We start from the raw sequence: 15644 nt of genomic DNA, 5'->3' as shown, positions 1-15644 counted from the left end.
GGTATTTTGACTTATGTATACACCTATAAAACCATTACCATAATCAAAATAACAGGTAAATCTATCACCTCCTACATTTCCTTGTGCTCCACTGTAATCCCTCTTTAAAGTCCCTTTCTGCCTTCCTCTTCCTCCCCCATTCTCAGGCAACCACTGATTTCCTTTTTATCACTAAGATTTATTTATACTTTCTAGCATTTATATAATTGAACCACTCAGGGTACCTAATGAATTCATTCACTCATCATAATCATTTTGCATTTGAGCCATACTGTTGCATGTATCAGTAGTTCACTTTTTATTGCTGAATACTGTTCTATTATCTGTAGATATCACAATGATTTAGCTATTCACCTACTGAAAGACATTTGGGTTATTTCTAATTTTTGACTAGTTACAAATAAAGATGCTATGAACGTTCATGTACAAGTCTTTGTATTGACATATATTTTCATTCCTTTTAGGTAAATCTCTGGCCTAGAATGGCCAGGGTGTATGTCAGAATGCACGTTTCACTGTTTTCCGAAGTTTTCTGTACCATTAGACATTCTTATCTGGTGCTCCATGTCTTTGTCAGAACTTGTCATGGTTAGTCATTTTAATTTTAGACATTATTGCTGTGTAGTGGCATCTTACTGTGGATTTTAATTTTCCTAATGACTGATGATGTTGAGTATCTTTTTATGTGCTTATTTGTTATCAGTATGACTTCTTTAGTGAAATGTTTTTACAAATTTTTTTCCCATTTTTAAACTTGCTTTCTTATTTTTTTATGATTGAATTTTAAGAATTCTTCATTTCTAGTAGTCCATTATCACATAGGGGACTTAGACATATTTTCTCTGTGGCTTGCTTTTTATTCTCTTACCAGTGTCTTTCAAAGAGTGATTCTTAATTTTGTTGAAGTTCAATTTATCAAAAAAAATGTTAAATGAATTGTGCTTTTGGTATTGCCTAAGGTCAAAAAGATTTTCTTTTATTTATTTTATTTTTCTTCCACTTTTTCTTTTGGAAATTTTATAATTTAAAAATTTTACATTTAGGTGTTACCTATTTTAAGTAAATTGTACTTTGGTACAAAGTCTGGAACTAAGTTCTTTTTTTTTGCTTTTGCATACAAATAACCAATTTTATTGAAAAAATTATTTCTTTATTGAATTCCTACATTTGTATGTCTATTTGGTATAATTTTTCTTCTGTCTGAGGTAATTAAAAAAAAACAAAAAACATTTCAAATAGTGCAGGTCTGTAGGTTCTGAATCCTTTCAGCTTTTGTGTATCTGAAAAAGTCTTTATTTCACTTTCATTTTTGAAAGTTTTTTTGCTGGGTGTAGAATTCTAGGATGAGTTTTTCTTTTATTAAAATACTTTGCAGATTTTGCTCCACTGTCTTTAGTGTTTTGTTTTATTCTTTTCCCTTTCTTTTCTTTCTTTCTTTTTTTTTTTTTTTTGAGGTACTGGGGGCTGGGGATTGAACCCAGGACCTCATATGTGGAAAGCTGGTGCTCAACAACTGAGCCACATCAGCTCTCCTGATTTGTTTTGCTTGTTTTTCTTACAAAACATGCTGGCAAAAGTTTTTTAAGAAACTGCTATATCGTTTCCAGAATGGCTTTATCATTTGGTATCCCTATCAGTGATGTATGAGCAGTCCAGTTTTTCCTTTCTTTGTCAGTATTTGGTATTATAACTATTTTTATTTTGATTATTCTGACAGGTTTGTAGTGATATTTTGTTTTCATTTGCATTTCTCCAATGGCTAATGATGTTGAACATCTTTTCATGTGCTTTTTTATCTCCAGCCATTATTTAAGATTTTCTCATTATTGCTCTATAGTCCTATTTATATAAAATTTCCAGAAAAAACAAATTTATAGAGATAGAAAGGAAATTAGTGGTCACCTGGGGCATGGGGGTAGGAATGGGGATTATCTGAAAATTGGCTTGAATGGTTTCTCTGGTGTGATGAAAATATGCTATAATTGGGGTATTTTGAAAATTTACTAAAAATTGTTTTACACATGGTAGGTGAATTTTATGGTATGTAAATTATACATCAATAAAGCTGTTAAAAAACACTTGAACAGTTCAGCAAAGTTCTTAAGTGAAAATATAATAAATGGAATATCTAATATAGCTTGTAGTGATAAGACCAAACATATAATTTATCCTAATATGTATAAATGGGACAGAATTCCATATTAAAAGAGAAAAGACCTAAAAATATTATCAAGTTATGAATATATTTTAATAATACACCAAGATTAAGTGTGATTTATGCCTGGAATGCAAGGTTGGTTTAACATTTGAAAAAGATTGAAGTTGATTTCACTTTCCAGGGGAGCACTGCTTAGGAGCAAGTAAGAATTAGTCACTGATACATGGACCAACATGGATAAATCTAAAAACAAAACACACAAACAATAAATGCTGAGTGAAAGAAGACAGGCACAATAAATTAAATTTTGTATGATTCTGTTAATAGGAAATTCTGGAATAGGCAGACTAATCTATAGTGACAGAAAGCAGATCTGTGGCTGCCTAGGGTTGGGGGTAGTGGAGGGACCTGGCCCCTGCTACCTCTGCGTCATTCCCAAGCTGTGCAGGACTGAGCAAGGGGCACGGTTACAGATTGGCAGGTCAGGGATGGAAATTATTTTTCTGTTTCTTCAGTTCAGCATTTGTGGAGTCCTTCTCCAGTCTCTGTCATTCCCCAGAGTTCTTACCAAGTGGGATTTATCCTTTCATTAGCCGATTCTTTTTTTTTTAAGATTTGTTATTTATTTCTGTCCCCCCCACCCCAGGGTTGTTTGCGCTTCCTGTCTGCCCTCTGTGTCTGCTTGCCAGCCCATCACATCAGCTCGCTGTTTTTCTTGTCTTCTTTAGGAGGTGCTGGGGACCAAAGCTGGGACCTCCCATGTGGAAGGTGGGTGCCCAACTGCTTGAACCACACCCACTTCCCTCATAGCTGATTCTAAGGGGAGATTTTTCCAGAGGACATCTTAGGTTACCATGTTGATGACATCATTATTTTAAACACGTTTGAAAACAATTTTGTATTTTTTACCTATAAAACCAGTATAGGAAACTTAGAATATTTAACTTTATTATGCTTTTTGTGACAAGTAAACCAGATTGTGCATAAACTATAATATTATGCTAACATCTATTTTGTGATCAGATCACGGATATGGCATATTAACAGAGTAGTCCAGATTTCATGCATTTATGCTGATTAATCTTTAAAATGTTCCCACCTCTTTGACATTTATGGACCAAGTCTTAAAATTCTTGTTTAAAAGCAATAAATGCCTAGCATTTCATCTTCTCTTGTAATCCAGTAACCAAGGATATTAACTTTCAGTTATACTTTTATCACTCAGAACCATAGCTGCAGCAGGAAAAATTTCCTTATGGAGCCATTAGGCTTAATTTTTTTCTTTCTTTTGGAAAATTTTGAGTAAATTTATTGAAGTACTTCTTGGTGTGGAAACCACTCGCACAGGAGCACTTGTAAATGTTAAAAGACTTTATAAAACAGACTGATTACTTTTCTTCTACAACCTGAATAGATATTCCAAGAACTGTTATGATGGAAAATTTTACGATTATCTGAAAAGCATTACTTCTGGTAAAATTATTTCTCTTTCTATTCTGTAGCTTCCTGATGTTTAAACCCATGTTAAATTTCAAAGTTTCCCACATGAGCATTAATTCTAAATCACCTTTTGTTAAACTTTGCTACATTACTAGATAGGCACATAAATTATGATGAATATTCATAGCGTAAGCTGTGGTTTCCATAAGCATAATGTTAACAATTAAAATCAGTCACTTTATTTAACACAGAAAAGACACAAAAGTGATTTCTATACTGTTAAAAGGCATGTGTTTAATGGTGTATAGTTCTATCATGGCCACAGTCTTTATGACCCAGTGGGTATGTAAATAAACCAAGGAGAAGGTAGCGGCTGCTTTTCCCAGCAATCCATGGACAAGAGACAGTAACTCAATACTGAACGCTCAGCTGGACACAACTCAGTGACATTCAGAGAGAAGAATTAGAGCATAATTGCTATAATTGCTGACGTGAAATCAACCATGGCAGAACCCCTCAATGACCAGATCTGAATACCAGACTGCAAGATAGAGTGCTTGCAAAGTTTGGAAGCCCAGCCGTGTCAGCTCTTTTGAGTGACTGTCAGCACAATCTCAGAGGAGCTTCTAAACCTGAACTCTCCCACCCCAGCTGTATGCTAAGGAGAAAAGTTAGGGGGCTTTAAGTGTTAAGAAAGGAGTTTTATTCTTATTAGGATTGAAAGCTAGCATTTTAGATCAGATGGGATGAGTCAGTACTGTAGATCGCTGTTGACAAACATTTTCTGTAAGGGGCCTGAGAGTAAATATTAATACTTTAGTCTTTTCCAGCTTTATGTTCTTTGTTGTAACTATTCACCTTTGCCATTATTGTGTGAAAACAGCCATAGACAATACAGAAATGCACGAGTGTGGCTGTGTTCCAAATAAAACTTTATTTACAGAAATAGCTGATGGGCCGTAGTTTGCTGACCCCTGCTTAAGAGGCTTCTTAAAACTCATCTCATTTGTCGTTGGCTACGAAAGAGTCAGGGAGGTCCCAACAGGCCTGATAGACTCAGGTGACTCAAAGCTCATGTTTTCTGTCAGCTTCTGCTGGATAGAACCAATTGTAATGGAACAAAACACGCACATTTAGTATTTCCTAGGCAAGAGGTGTAGTATGTGGAACTTATTCCTTTTACAACGATGTGTAGAAAACTAAGAAAACCAGGTCATTGATTGATTGGCAATACCAGGAGCCAGAATCCTTTAAGGGGGACAAACACAGGTCTCTCTTTCTCACTGCTGAATCTCCACTTTCTGATAGAGAACCTAGCACACAATAATCCTCTAGAAAATACTTGTTTATGGGCAGGGAGACAAATTCAGTTTTATTTCATACATGGATCTCTTTACATGCCATTTTATACAGCCTCCCCCATTTGGGAGATCATGGGATTCCTAATACAATCCACCCCTTTCTTAGAGGAAAGGCTACTTAAATGTGTAATAAATTATATAGCTTAGCTCTCAGTAAGAGCATATATTGATGAAAATGTTTATAAACATCATTGTTAATGACTATGGCTTAGAAGGTATATGGATTGGGGGAAAATGTTTAATTCTCACTGTAGCAGTTTACAGAGCTAAAGCTGCCTGTGATACTTTTTTTGAAACTGTCCTAGTCTGGCTGATATTTAGAACTGATTCATGATATGGGTTTTCTGTGTTGCAAAGAATATGTAAAATGGACGTATGTGAAAAGTTCGGTCTGTAAAGGGGAGCTTTGGTGGAGAAGAGCAGGTGTTGGGGACAGCTTGGGCGTGACTGGGGCAAGCATTACCACCAGATGAGGCGGCGCCTGTGATTATTCTGACTGAAATTCTCCCTCTAGCAGGGTCGAGGATGGCATTCCAGTCCTGTCTTCCCTGCCCAGCGGTTCTTTCTGATCCTCGGTCCCTTCAGCAATATGTGCTGTGTGATTACCTCCCTGAGAGCTTCCCAAGCTCCTCTGGAGGAAATAAGTTCCTCCCAGAAGATCAGGGGCCAGGCCAACAGAAGCATCAGCAGCAACACCGCTCTGATCCACAAACCTGGTGTGAAAAAGCAGAAGGTCGAGACGCAGAAGGCTCCAGCACCTTTTCTGGGGGGAAGAGCAGAACAGCACCACAAGGGCTTTCTTCAGCCCAGCTCAGGGACAGCCAGGAGACGCTGGGAGGCAGCAGAGGAGGAGGAAAGGACCTGGAGGAATCAGATAACATGTGGAAGGGAGCTGAGGCCTCAGAGCCTGGACCAGGCATGTGCGGGAAATACAGACTAGGAGTTAGCAAGAAGTCGGACCTATTCACTCACCAGAAATATCACGGGTACGCTGCATGTGGGAAAGGCCTTTGGTAGAGGGCAGCGCTTCTCAGCCCCCAGAGGACGCACTCAGGGAGAAGGCCTCCGTGAGCAGGGCCTTGGGCGCGGCTTCAGGGGCAGGGGTCCCTCACCAGCCACCAGGGACGCCCTGCGGGGAGAGGGGGGACACGGGCGAGTGTGGGCGGTGCTTTCCGTGTAGATCAGGCTCACTAAACACCGGAGGACACGCTGGGGGAGGAGGGCTTAGGCCAGAAGACGGCCCTCCTCCCGCCCCAGAGCACCCATTCAGGGGAGAAGCCTGTGGGGCAGCGGTGTGGGCGCGGCTGCTGCTGGAAGGGCCCCCGCCCGGGCTCCAGCACACCCAATGGAGAAGCCCTTCCCCTGCCTCTGTGGGCGAGGCTTTGCCCGCCAGGCTCATCTTTTTTTTTTTTTTTAAAGATTTATTGCTCTCCTCTTCCCTGCCCCACCCCCCAAGTTGTCTGTTCTCTGTGTCTATTTGCTGCATCTTCTTTGTCCGCTTCTGTTGTCAGGGGCCGGGGAATCTGTGTCTCTTTTTGTTGCGGCATCTTGCTGTGTCAGCTCTCCTTGTGTGCGGTGCCACTACTGAGCAGGTTGCGCTTTCTTCCGCACTGGGCAGCTCTCCTTATGGGCGCACTCCTTGCGCGTGGGGCTCCCTTACACGGGGGACACCCCTGCGTGGCCTGGCACTCCTTGCACGCATCAGCACTGCGCATGGGCCGGCTAACAAGGCTCTTGTTAACGTGCAGGGGAGGGTGCACCCGGGAGACCTGCCTTCGTGTGCCCGAGTGTGGGCCAGGCTTCGGGCAGCAGCCGGGCCTCCTGGGCCGCCCCACGCTCCTGTCCGCGGGAGCGGGAGCGGGCAGCGGGGGGGCTTCAGCCGCAGGATCACCCTCAGCAGGCACCGGAGGACGCACACGTCTGACTCATGGCTAAAGCCGGGCCCACACGCTGCACAGGCATAAAGCTCCTCTGCTAGGTGTGTCCCTGGTCTCATGAGCGCAGATTTAAAGCTGAAGTGTCACCCACTGTCACCTGCTGCAATGTAAGGCTTCCCCGGTGTGCGTATGGAAACAAAATTTTAAAAAGCAACTTCTTCATAAAAATTATGGAAAGAAAGGAAAGCAATTGTACTCTATGAAAATGCACACAGTCTCCTAGAGGCCCTACCCAGGCCTGACCTATGGTTTCGGCCCGACCAAGCACAGGATGAAGGGCAGACAGTGTTCAGGCCGGTAGAGGAAGATTCTGGGTTCCTCACCAAACCTCTTGTTGACTCCCTCTGTGTGTCCTGGGAAGGAGGGGGTTGGAGGCCCCTGACACCCCCACCCCCAGCTCCATCCCAGAAGGAATAAGACCCAAGTGTACCAAAGACTTTCAGAAGAATCTGTCCAGGAAGGAAAGGGTGGGACCTGGGGACAAGTGTCTCCAGGATTTCTGAGGACCACTGGTTTTTTCCCACAGTGAGGAATGTGAGTCTTTGGGGGAAAGAACTGGGTACTCATGATGTTAGGTCATGATCTCAACCTCCAATGGCTGCAGAGGCCAGAAGAATCCTCTTCAGAGACCTGGACCCCCCCTGGGGCACTGAGAACTGGGGAGGGAGCTCCAGCCAAAGTCAAGACAGTGCTTGCCCCTTCTAGTTCTGCCCTTTGTCTGCCCCTAAAGTTCTCTGAGGTACACCTTGCTTTCTCCTTCCCTGTAAACCTCTGTAGTGGAGGCCCTTAGAGATCCACCTGGATGCCTTCCCCTGTGCACCTCTGTGATCGTCAGCACGGCTGGTCCTCACGGCTGACCCCTTCCTGGAAGTTACATGGCCCTGGGAGCAGCTGGCAGCCAGTGACCAATGGGAAGTGCCAAAGGCCCCTCTCTTGCTTCCAGGTGTCTCTGGTAAGATTCATGGTCTAGAGGTCATTCCAGAACCTGGGCTGAAGGTGCTGTCTGTTGAAACCCACCCTTGCTTCGTCTCTTCCCCTGACCTCTCCTGCTTCCCACCTTCCAGACGATTCTCTCAATAAATCACATCTACAGGTATCCCCATCTAAGCTTTGCTTCTGATGAACCTCACCTATGGCAGTTGGTACTGGAGGTAGCCCTAGGAAGCAGAGTTCTAGGGGTGACTCAGCCAGCTGCCTGGGAGGTCTCCATCTCCAGTGTCAGATGGGGATTGGGAGTCCCCAGCATGCTTCAGCACAGTGACTGCTAATGAGGAAGGGGCACTAGCCAGTGCCATCCTTACACTGGAGGCACAACATGTATGATGGGAGCCACAAGGCTCGGGTCACATACGACAGCTGCACAATCCCCTTCAGGCCCCTGTCCCCCTTCCGGACCCACACACATCCACCTGCCTTGTTGACCTACTTGCTCCCTGTCCTGGGCACACAGCCACCCTGCACAGCTGCCAACTGAGCCATGTGAACATGGACACGGGACCCACAACTCCCTAAAACGCGGACACTCAGACCACCTCTGATCTCCTTGCTTCCTGAATACACGTATAACTTCTAACCTTCCACGAATATGTAATCACCGCACCCCAGATACGCAACTGTGACTGCCATGGGCTGAAATCCACACAGCTACAAGCTGTACCTCCGCAAATATGCTCGTGTGCTTTCTCATATACTCCACACTCCTTGGATCCACAACTGTAAGTGACACCATCAGACACTGAAAGTTCACACATACACACGTGTGTGCATGCTACTACCTTACAGAATCCAAATAAACAGAATCCTAACTCCCAAAAAACTCACTCAAAATTAAAATATTCATATATAAACTGTAAATATGCCACACACCCAGATATACACAACTACTACAACTTCTGTACACACACAAGTTGACTAAAGACACAAAACATGTATAATCTGATTAAACAGACACCACACCAGAAACTCACATAGACAATGGCTGAAAGCCAGAAAGCCCTGATGCTCCCCCACACTCCCAGTACACATAAAACCCACCAAATCTCTCCAAAAACATCCTGAAGACACAAAAAAAACCTCACACCTTAAGAATAAACACACATAAACACCCTTCATTTTACAAATACAAAACACATTAGAGCCCCCCATTCTTCCACACACCTGATATAAACACAAATCCCCTTCTAGGTTTCAAACCTCTCAGACACTTCCCTTTATAAACAAAAATCCCATCATCTTTAAAACGTGCATATAGGGACGCGGACTTGGTCCAATGGATAGGGCGTCCACCTACCACATGGGAGGTCCGCGGTTCAAACCCCGGGCCTCCCTGACCCGTGTGGAGCTGGCCCACGTGTAGTGCTGAGCGCGCAAGGAGTACCGTGCCAGGCAGGGGTGACCCCACATAGGGGAGCCCCACGTGCAAGGAGTGCACCCCGTAAGGAGAGACGCCCAGCGGGAAAGAAAGTGCAGCCTGCCCAGGAATGGCGCTGCACACAAAGAGAACTGACACAGCAAGATGATGCAAGAAAAAGAAACACAGATTCCCAGTGCCGCTGATAAGGATAGAAGCAGTCACAGAAGAACACGTAGCTAATGGACACAGAGAGCAGACAACTGGGGGGGGGGGGGGGGGGAGGAAGAGAAATAAACAAAAACAAACAAAAAAGTGCATATATAGTCTTACACCCAAGGATCCAAATTCAATTCCTGAAAAATATACTCACACCCCCTCTGCTCACACACATACACCCCAGGTATATTTGCAAGCACCCCACAAATGACCCAGCCCCACATATGCATAGAACTGTCCCCACTCCCCCAGCAGCAGCACGTACCCCTGACCCACAGCACTAGGATGACACCCAACTCACCACATTTCCTGATTACATTCACATCCTTCAGGGTCCCCCGGCTCAAGCACCCAGTGCCAGAATCTTCCACCCACAAATCCCCATACAGCCCCACAGCCCCACAGCCCCACAGTTATGATGTACATACGAGACTCCCTGTGTCTGCTGGATATACACGGTAATAGTCAAATCCACAGAACCCTGAAGAGTCTCAGACGCTAGCTACCTACCTACCAGATCCCTGAATATACACTCAGAATCCCTTCTCCAAAAAGACGTAAACCACCCAAGTAACAAAAAAATCACCATCTATAGTCTTTAAAACAAAAACACAAGGTCCTCCAAAGCCCTGAGTAAACAAACATTTATGTATTACAAATATCCTCATATCCCACAAAAAAACTTGAAATCTCATATAACCCCCCAAATCAATTGCACAGACCCTCTGACAACACCCAAATACATTCCAGGCAAACTCACCTATTAATACTCAACACAGTTGCCTAATTCCAAATGTTACACATCCAGTCCCCTGTATCCTGTGAACACACATACATGATGCCCCAGGAGGTGAAGATAAACAGTAACATGCCTAAAAAGGCACAGACACATCAACATTTTCCTAAATAGTCACCCATGATGCCCCTCTGTACCCCAAAATGCACACGGTAATCTTATATCCCCAAATACAAACTTACTCAAAACTCCAACTTGAAAAACTACGAACAGACTTCATCCTTCTGTCTAGAGAACAGGACCACCAGATAACCCCCAGCCACCCTGCTTTCTCCATATCCTCCATACCAAAAATATAACCCATAGTTGGTGTATACTCAGGAGACTTCAATCTCTGCACTTTCTATGTGCCAGCTGGGCCCTGCGCCTCAGCAGAGTTGCAACTCCTCTCTGGTTCATTGGACTTACCCAGGTCAGCTGACAGGGAGGTGAAGACGGTCAAGCACCACACCACCACTCAGGGAACTGAGAGAGTCTACAGCTGCAAGCAGGAGAATTCCATCCATCAGCCATGTGGAATGTAAGTCCCCTTGATTTAGAGGTGGAGTGGACATCACCATTCCAGGGTCCTCAGGATGGAGGAATAAAATACGAATTAGAGTGGATTTACTGGTATCCTAGTATAGAATTATTGTGACTCTAGCAATGGGAGTAATTATATCATTGATGTGGAGACAGTGGCCATGGGAGTTGCTGAAGGTAGGAAGAGGGAAAAAGAGGTGATATTGGGGCATTTTGGGGACTGGAGTTGTTCTAAATGATATTGCAGGGACAGGTGCAGGACATTATATATCCTGCCATAACCCACTGAATGGACTGGGAGAGAGTGTAATCTACCACATAAACTATAATCCATGTGCTCCAAAATGTACTCATCAAATACAATGAATGTACCACATTCATGTGGGAGAGGTGGGGGGATTGGGGAATGGGGTATATGGGAACCACCTATATATATATTTTTTCTCCCTTGTGTCTTTTTGTGTGCTGTCTGCTCTCAGTGTCCATTTGCTATGCGTTCTTCTGTGTCTGTATTTATTTTTTATTTCCCCTCCCCCTTGCAGCTTGCTTGTTTTCTGCTCTCTGTGTCCATTTGCTGTGCACTCTTCTGTAATTTTCGCTTGTCTCTTTTGTTGTGTCACCCTGCTGAGTCAGCACTCCATGATGCTTCTGGGCCGGGCAGTGCTCAGTGTGTGGGCGAGCCTGCCTTCACAAGGAGGCCCCAGGACACAAACCCAGGAGCTCCCATATGGTAGATGGTGCCCAACTGATTGAGCCACAGCTGCTTCCCCTATATTTTTTAATGTAACATTTTGTGTGAGCTATGTATCATTGAAAAAAAAATATAATACAGAAATTAAAAAGATAAAAAAATATTGCAAAAGAAAAAATATAGGCTAGGTGCTATGAACAGATAACATGTGTGTTCTCAATATACATAGATCCAGCTCACAGTTCAGTAAACCCATCACCCTACCTTGTCTCACATACATGTCTGTGTACACAGACATATTTACAGTATCTCACAATACACTCAATATGCATAGAAACACACGCACATTCCCAAAGTGGTTGACTGTGTTGCTAGGCAGAATAGTTGCTGATCCTTTCTGCAGTGTCTCTGAAGAGAAAATACTATTAGCCACTCCCTGTTAAACCCTGCTATGGCCATTTGACTTGCTTTGGTGTGTGAACACCCACAAATTACTCTTGTCCAATCCTCAAATTCATGCATTAGAAAGGTAAACATAACTCTGAAGTAACACACACCCCAGAGTTCAACCTGTGCTCCGTACATTCTCCAAACCTGTAGAAACTTCCTACAAACTCCCTGAATAGTCACATAAACTGCTTAAATCCTAGCACACACAGCCCACAGCCTCCCTAAAACATATATAAACCATCAAAATGTTCATCCTATACACACAGCCATCCCCACCCCTTGAATTCACATGTACAAACTCAACTTACATACACAGAAACACCCACTTCCCCTAAACACATTTCCCACAACCCTGAAGACAAACTCACACACCCAGAATATATATAAGTGGCTCTGAACTGAGAAAGAGATGAGTCTGGTGGACAGTGGGAGGGGCCACAGATCTCTCTGCCCTGAACACCTTGCTTCCCTAGTTGACTGGAATGTAGGTGGGAGACAGCCCGGCTGTCAGCCCCTGCAAGGATTGCATCAGGACAGGGAGTCACCTTCTCCAGGGCTCACCCTTTCCCAGGAAGGCTCATAATCCAGTGGTTGATGGAGGCAGGTGAGAAAGACCTGGACTACTTAATTCAACTGAGGAAAGAGTAGACTTTGTAGAGCCACAGTCCATCTGAGAAAATTTTGGGGTCTATGGCAGAATTGACTTCTCTCTCTCTGTCCAATCCTAATTTATTTTTACTTTTCTACCTTTCACAGAGATTCTTTACTAACCAGCTTGTTCACTAACTTCTGTATCTCAGTCTGCATTTCAGAGAAGCCAAACAGACAACAATCACCCATTCCTTCATTCAACAATTTTTCATGGAGCATCAATGACATGGGAAAGTTGCCTCATGTGGGACTTCAACTGTAGAGCATCAAGCAGGCTATAAATAAATAGCACTAGGCTGGATTCATGCACACACTGAATTTCTCAGATGTCCAGTCAGCAATGAGATTTAGTGCTGCTAATGTAATGAACTCTGCAGATAGAAATGGGGGGATGTAGCAGTTTGATGTTATTGATGAATTAAAAAAAGAAATACTGGATTATGTTTGTAAACTGGTCTGTTCCTCTGAACATACTAAAATATATTATTCAGACGTTTACTTGATTAATCAAGTAAATCTCTTGTGCCAGTAGGGCATTGCGTCCCTGCCCCTTGGTGGGTGGGGACTCCCAGATAAAAGACATGGCAAAGGACAGAGTTGGGGTTTTTAATGTTGCAGTTTTCATGTTGGAGTTTGATGCTGAAGTCTTAAGCTGGAGCCCCAAGAAGTAAGAACATAGAAGAAAGAGAAGCAAGCCCAAGGAAGAGAGGAACCCTGAGCCTGGAGAGAAGCAAGACTTGGGAAGGGAGGAACCCAGGAAGCCTGAACCCTGGCAGATGTTGGCAGTCATCTTGCTCCAACATGTGGAAATATACTTTGGTAAGGGAAGTAACTTATGCTTTATGGCCTGGTATCTGTAAGCTCCTACCCCAAATAAATACCTTTTATAAAAGCCAACAGACTTCTGGTATTTTGCATCAGCACCCTTTTGGCTGACTAATACAGGGGATGAAAATAAAGATGAGAGTTATCAAAAAACACTTGTTGATTGAAAATGTAAGAGAAAATTAAATCACCAAGGAGAGTCAGTTTCCTCATATAAAATCACTTCTCCTATAGTGGATTCCTCTTCCTGGGATATCTGCAATCTGGGCACTGAGGTGCAAGTTATTTTCCAGGTATACCAGTTATCCATTGCCACAATAGTGCAGATAAACAAACTACATCAAAGCTCAATGGATTACAGCCATAGGTGTAGATTTCCCTCAGGCATCTGAGGGTTAGGGTTTGCAGCTTGGCCCTCTTGGAAAGTTCTCCTCTGCTCTAGGCTCCCTCACATGTCAGGGTTTAGTAGAGACGCAGTCTGTTCCACATCTCCCACTCAGCAGGAAAGTCTGAGAACATGCACCTGTCAATGGCCGACATTCAAAAGGAAGTCCCAGAACCAGATCCCAGAGGCAGAGGGGGGAGGCACTGCAATGTGAGAAGGAAGGGCAGGGGGGCCTGGACAGAAGAGCTCTGTCATTTTGTCTTCTGCAACAGATAGCTGTGGCTTCTACCTCACCAAGTTGTACACTTGGAGAGGAGAATGTTATGGCAGGTTATTGCACTCCTACCCTGGGGGAAAGCTAAAAACACATTCCCTGGTCATCTAATCCTTATTCAGCAAACAATTCTTTGTGGCGTCCTTTGTGCAGACACTGGAAAGGCTACTGTGGAGAATTCAGAGGTGAATAGGTCAGGTCCCAGTGCTTGAGGATTCTAAATCATATAGAGGTTTATAACTAATTTTGTTCTCATCTGGGTCCATCATAGACATATTTGCTGATGGAAGGGTGGGTAAGCAGTGAACTTGGCCTCCAGGTGGAACCTAGACTAGTCAGCTCCAGGCTGACAATCCCGCAGGGCTTCCTGCTCCAGGCAGCAGCAGCCAGGAGGTGAGTCTGGAAGAAGGGCAGGTGTGGGTGTCTCTAGGGCTGGGGTGGGGGCTTCTCTGCTTGACTTGCTCTCTCCACCTCCTGCTGCAGAACTAAACCTGGCTCAGGCCCCATCCCCAGTTCCTGGCCTCTGTCAGCCCTTGTCTGGGCTCCCTTGAGCCTGCTCTGCTTTCCACATCTGCAGGTCCTGGGCTCCTTCCTTTGGCCCCTAGAACACAACCTCCACCTTCAATCCCACACTTCTGCTGCAGAAATCAGAAAGACTTCCTTTTAGGAGCCGCTGCCCAGTGGCGGCACAACAACCTTCTGAGTCTCCTCAGCCCTCACCAGTGCGTTACTGTAGGGCCTGTGGGACCCCATGTCCTGGTGTGGAATTTGAAGGGCAAATGGCCTGTCACCATCAGCCTTTGGAGAGAGTCTGGGGATCCAGGGGGCCTGGCCATAAGGACCACTCAGCGAAGAGCCGACATGTGGGTGGAGGGTAACACTGGTGGTCCTGTCCCCAGGGTGAGGGCGCTCCCCTCCAGGCTTCAATCTTGGCATCCAACATTGGGGCAGCAATGCCAGGCTGGGGTCTGCAGCCCTAAGACCACACTCCATCCTCCAAGCTCAAGGCACACCCTCTGTCTCCCCACATTGTGGTTTGTTACAGGGCCATCTTAATTCCTTTCAATTCTGAATGAAACTGCTATAACCTACACCAGTTTTGGAGGGGGATTTAAGAACATTGTTTTTAAATTAGAGAAATTGTAGGTTTACAGAAAAATCATGCATAAAATACAGAGTCCAATATATTAGTACGATTAACACCTTGCATTAAGGCAGTTCACTGTTACAATTCATTAAATGACATTTTAATAATTGTACTACCAACTATATTTCATGGTTTACATTAGGGTTCACTTTTGTACAATCCTAGGTTTGTTTTGTTTTTCAAATTTTCTTCTTGTACCATATTTACATCCTTAAATTTCCCCTTTGACCACAATCAAATACATAATACTGTGCTTTTAATTATATTTACAGTGTTGTGCTATCATGCTTTAAATCATAAAAGCAAGCACAGTACCATTCTCCAGTTAAGGGCAGTATAATTAGTACAGCAAATTGCCGCTGAGTTGAAGTTAGGATACAAAACGGGCCATGGAGGCCACAAGAACCCCTCTGTACCACAGGGAAGCATTTATTGGAG

The 15644-nt window shown here is 44.1% G+C and overlaps 1 protein-coding gene across 1 annotated transcript in view; it reads left to right on the top strand.

Annotated features, from left to right (window-relative positions):
* Positions 1-13472, top strand: part of ZNF169 (zinc finger protein 169) — a 34257-nt gene extending 20785 nt beyond the window's left edge. The window contains exons 2-4 of the mRNA XM_058301449.1: positions 5474-5945; positions 10674-10781; positions 12725-13472. Of these exons, the coding sequence (XP_058157432.1) occupies positions 5485-5945; positions 10674-10781; positions 12725-12800 (645 nt within the window). The 5' untranslated portion in view covers positions 5474-5484 and the 3' untranslated portion in view covers positions 12801-13472. The remainder of the gene's footprint in view (positions 1-5473; positions 5946-10673; positions 10782-12724) is intronic.
* Positions 13473-15644: the final 2172 nt, after the last annotated feature.

The sequence above is a fragment of the Dasypus novemcinctus genome, chromosome 8 (genome assembly GCF_030445035.2).
Source record: "Dasypus novemcinctus isolate mDasNov1 chromosome 8, mDasNov1.1.hap2, whole genome shotgun sequence".
NCBI classification, from domain to species: domain Eukaryota; kingdom Metazoa; phylum Chordata; class Mammalia; order Cingulata; family Dasypodidae; genus Dasypus; species Dasypus novemcinctus.
Note: the sequence above shows the minus strand (reverse complement) of the source record. Positions and strands in the feature narration are given on the sequence as shown.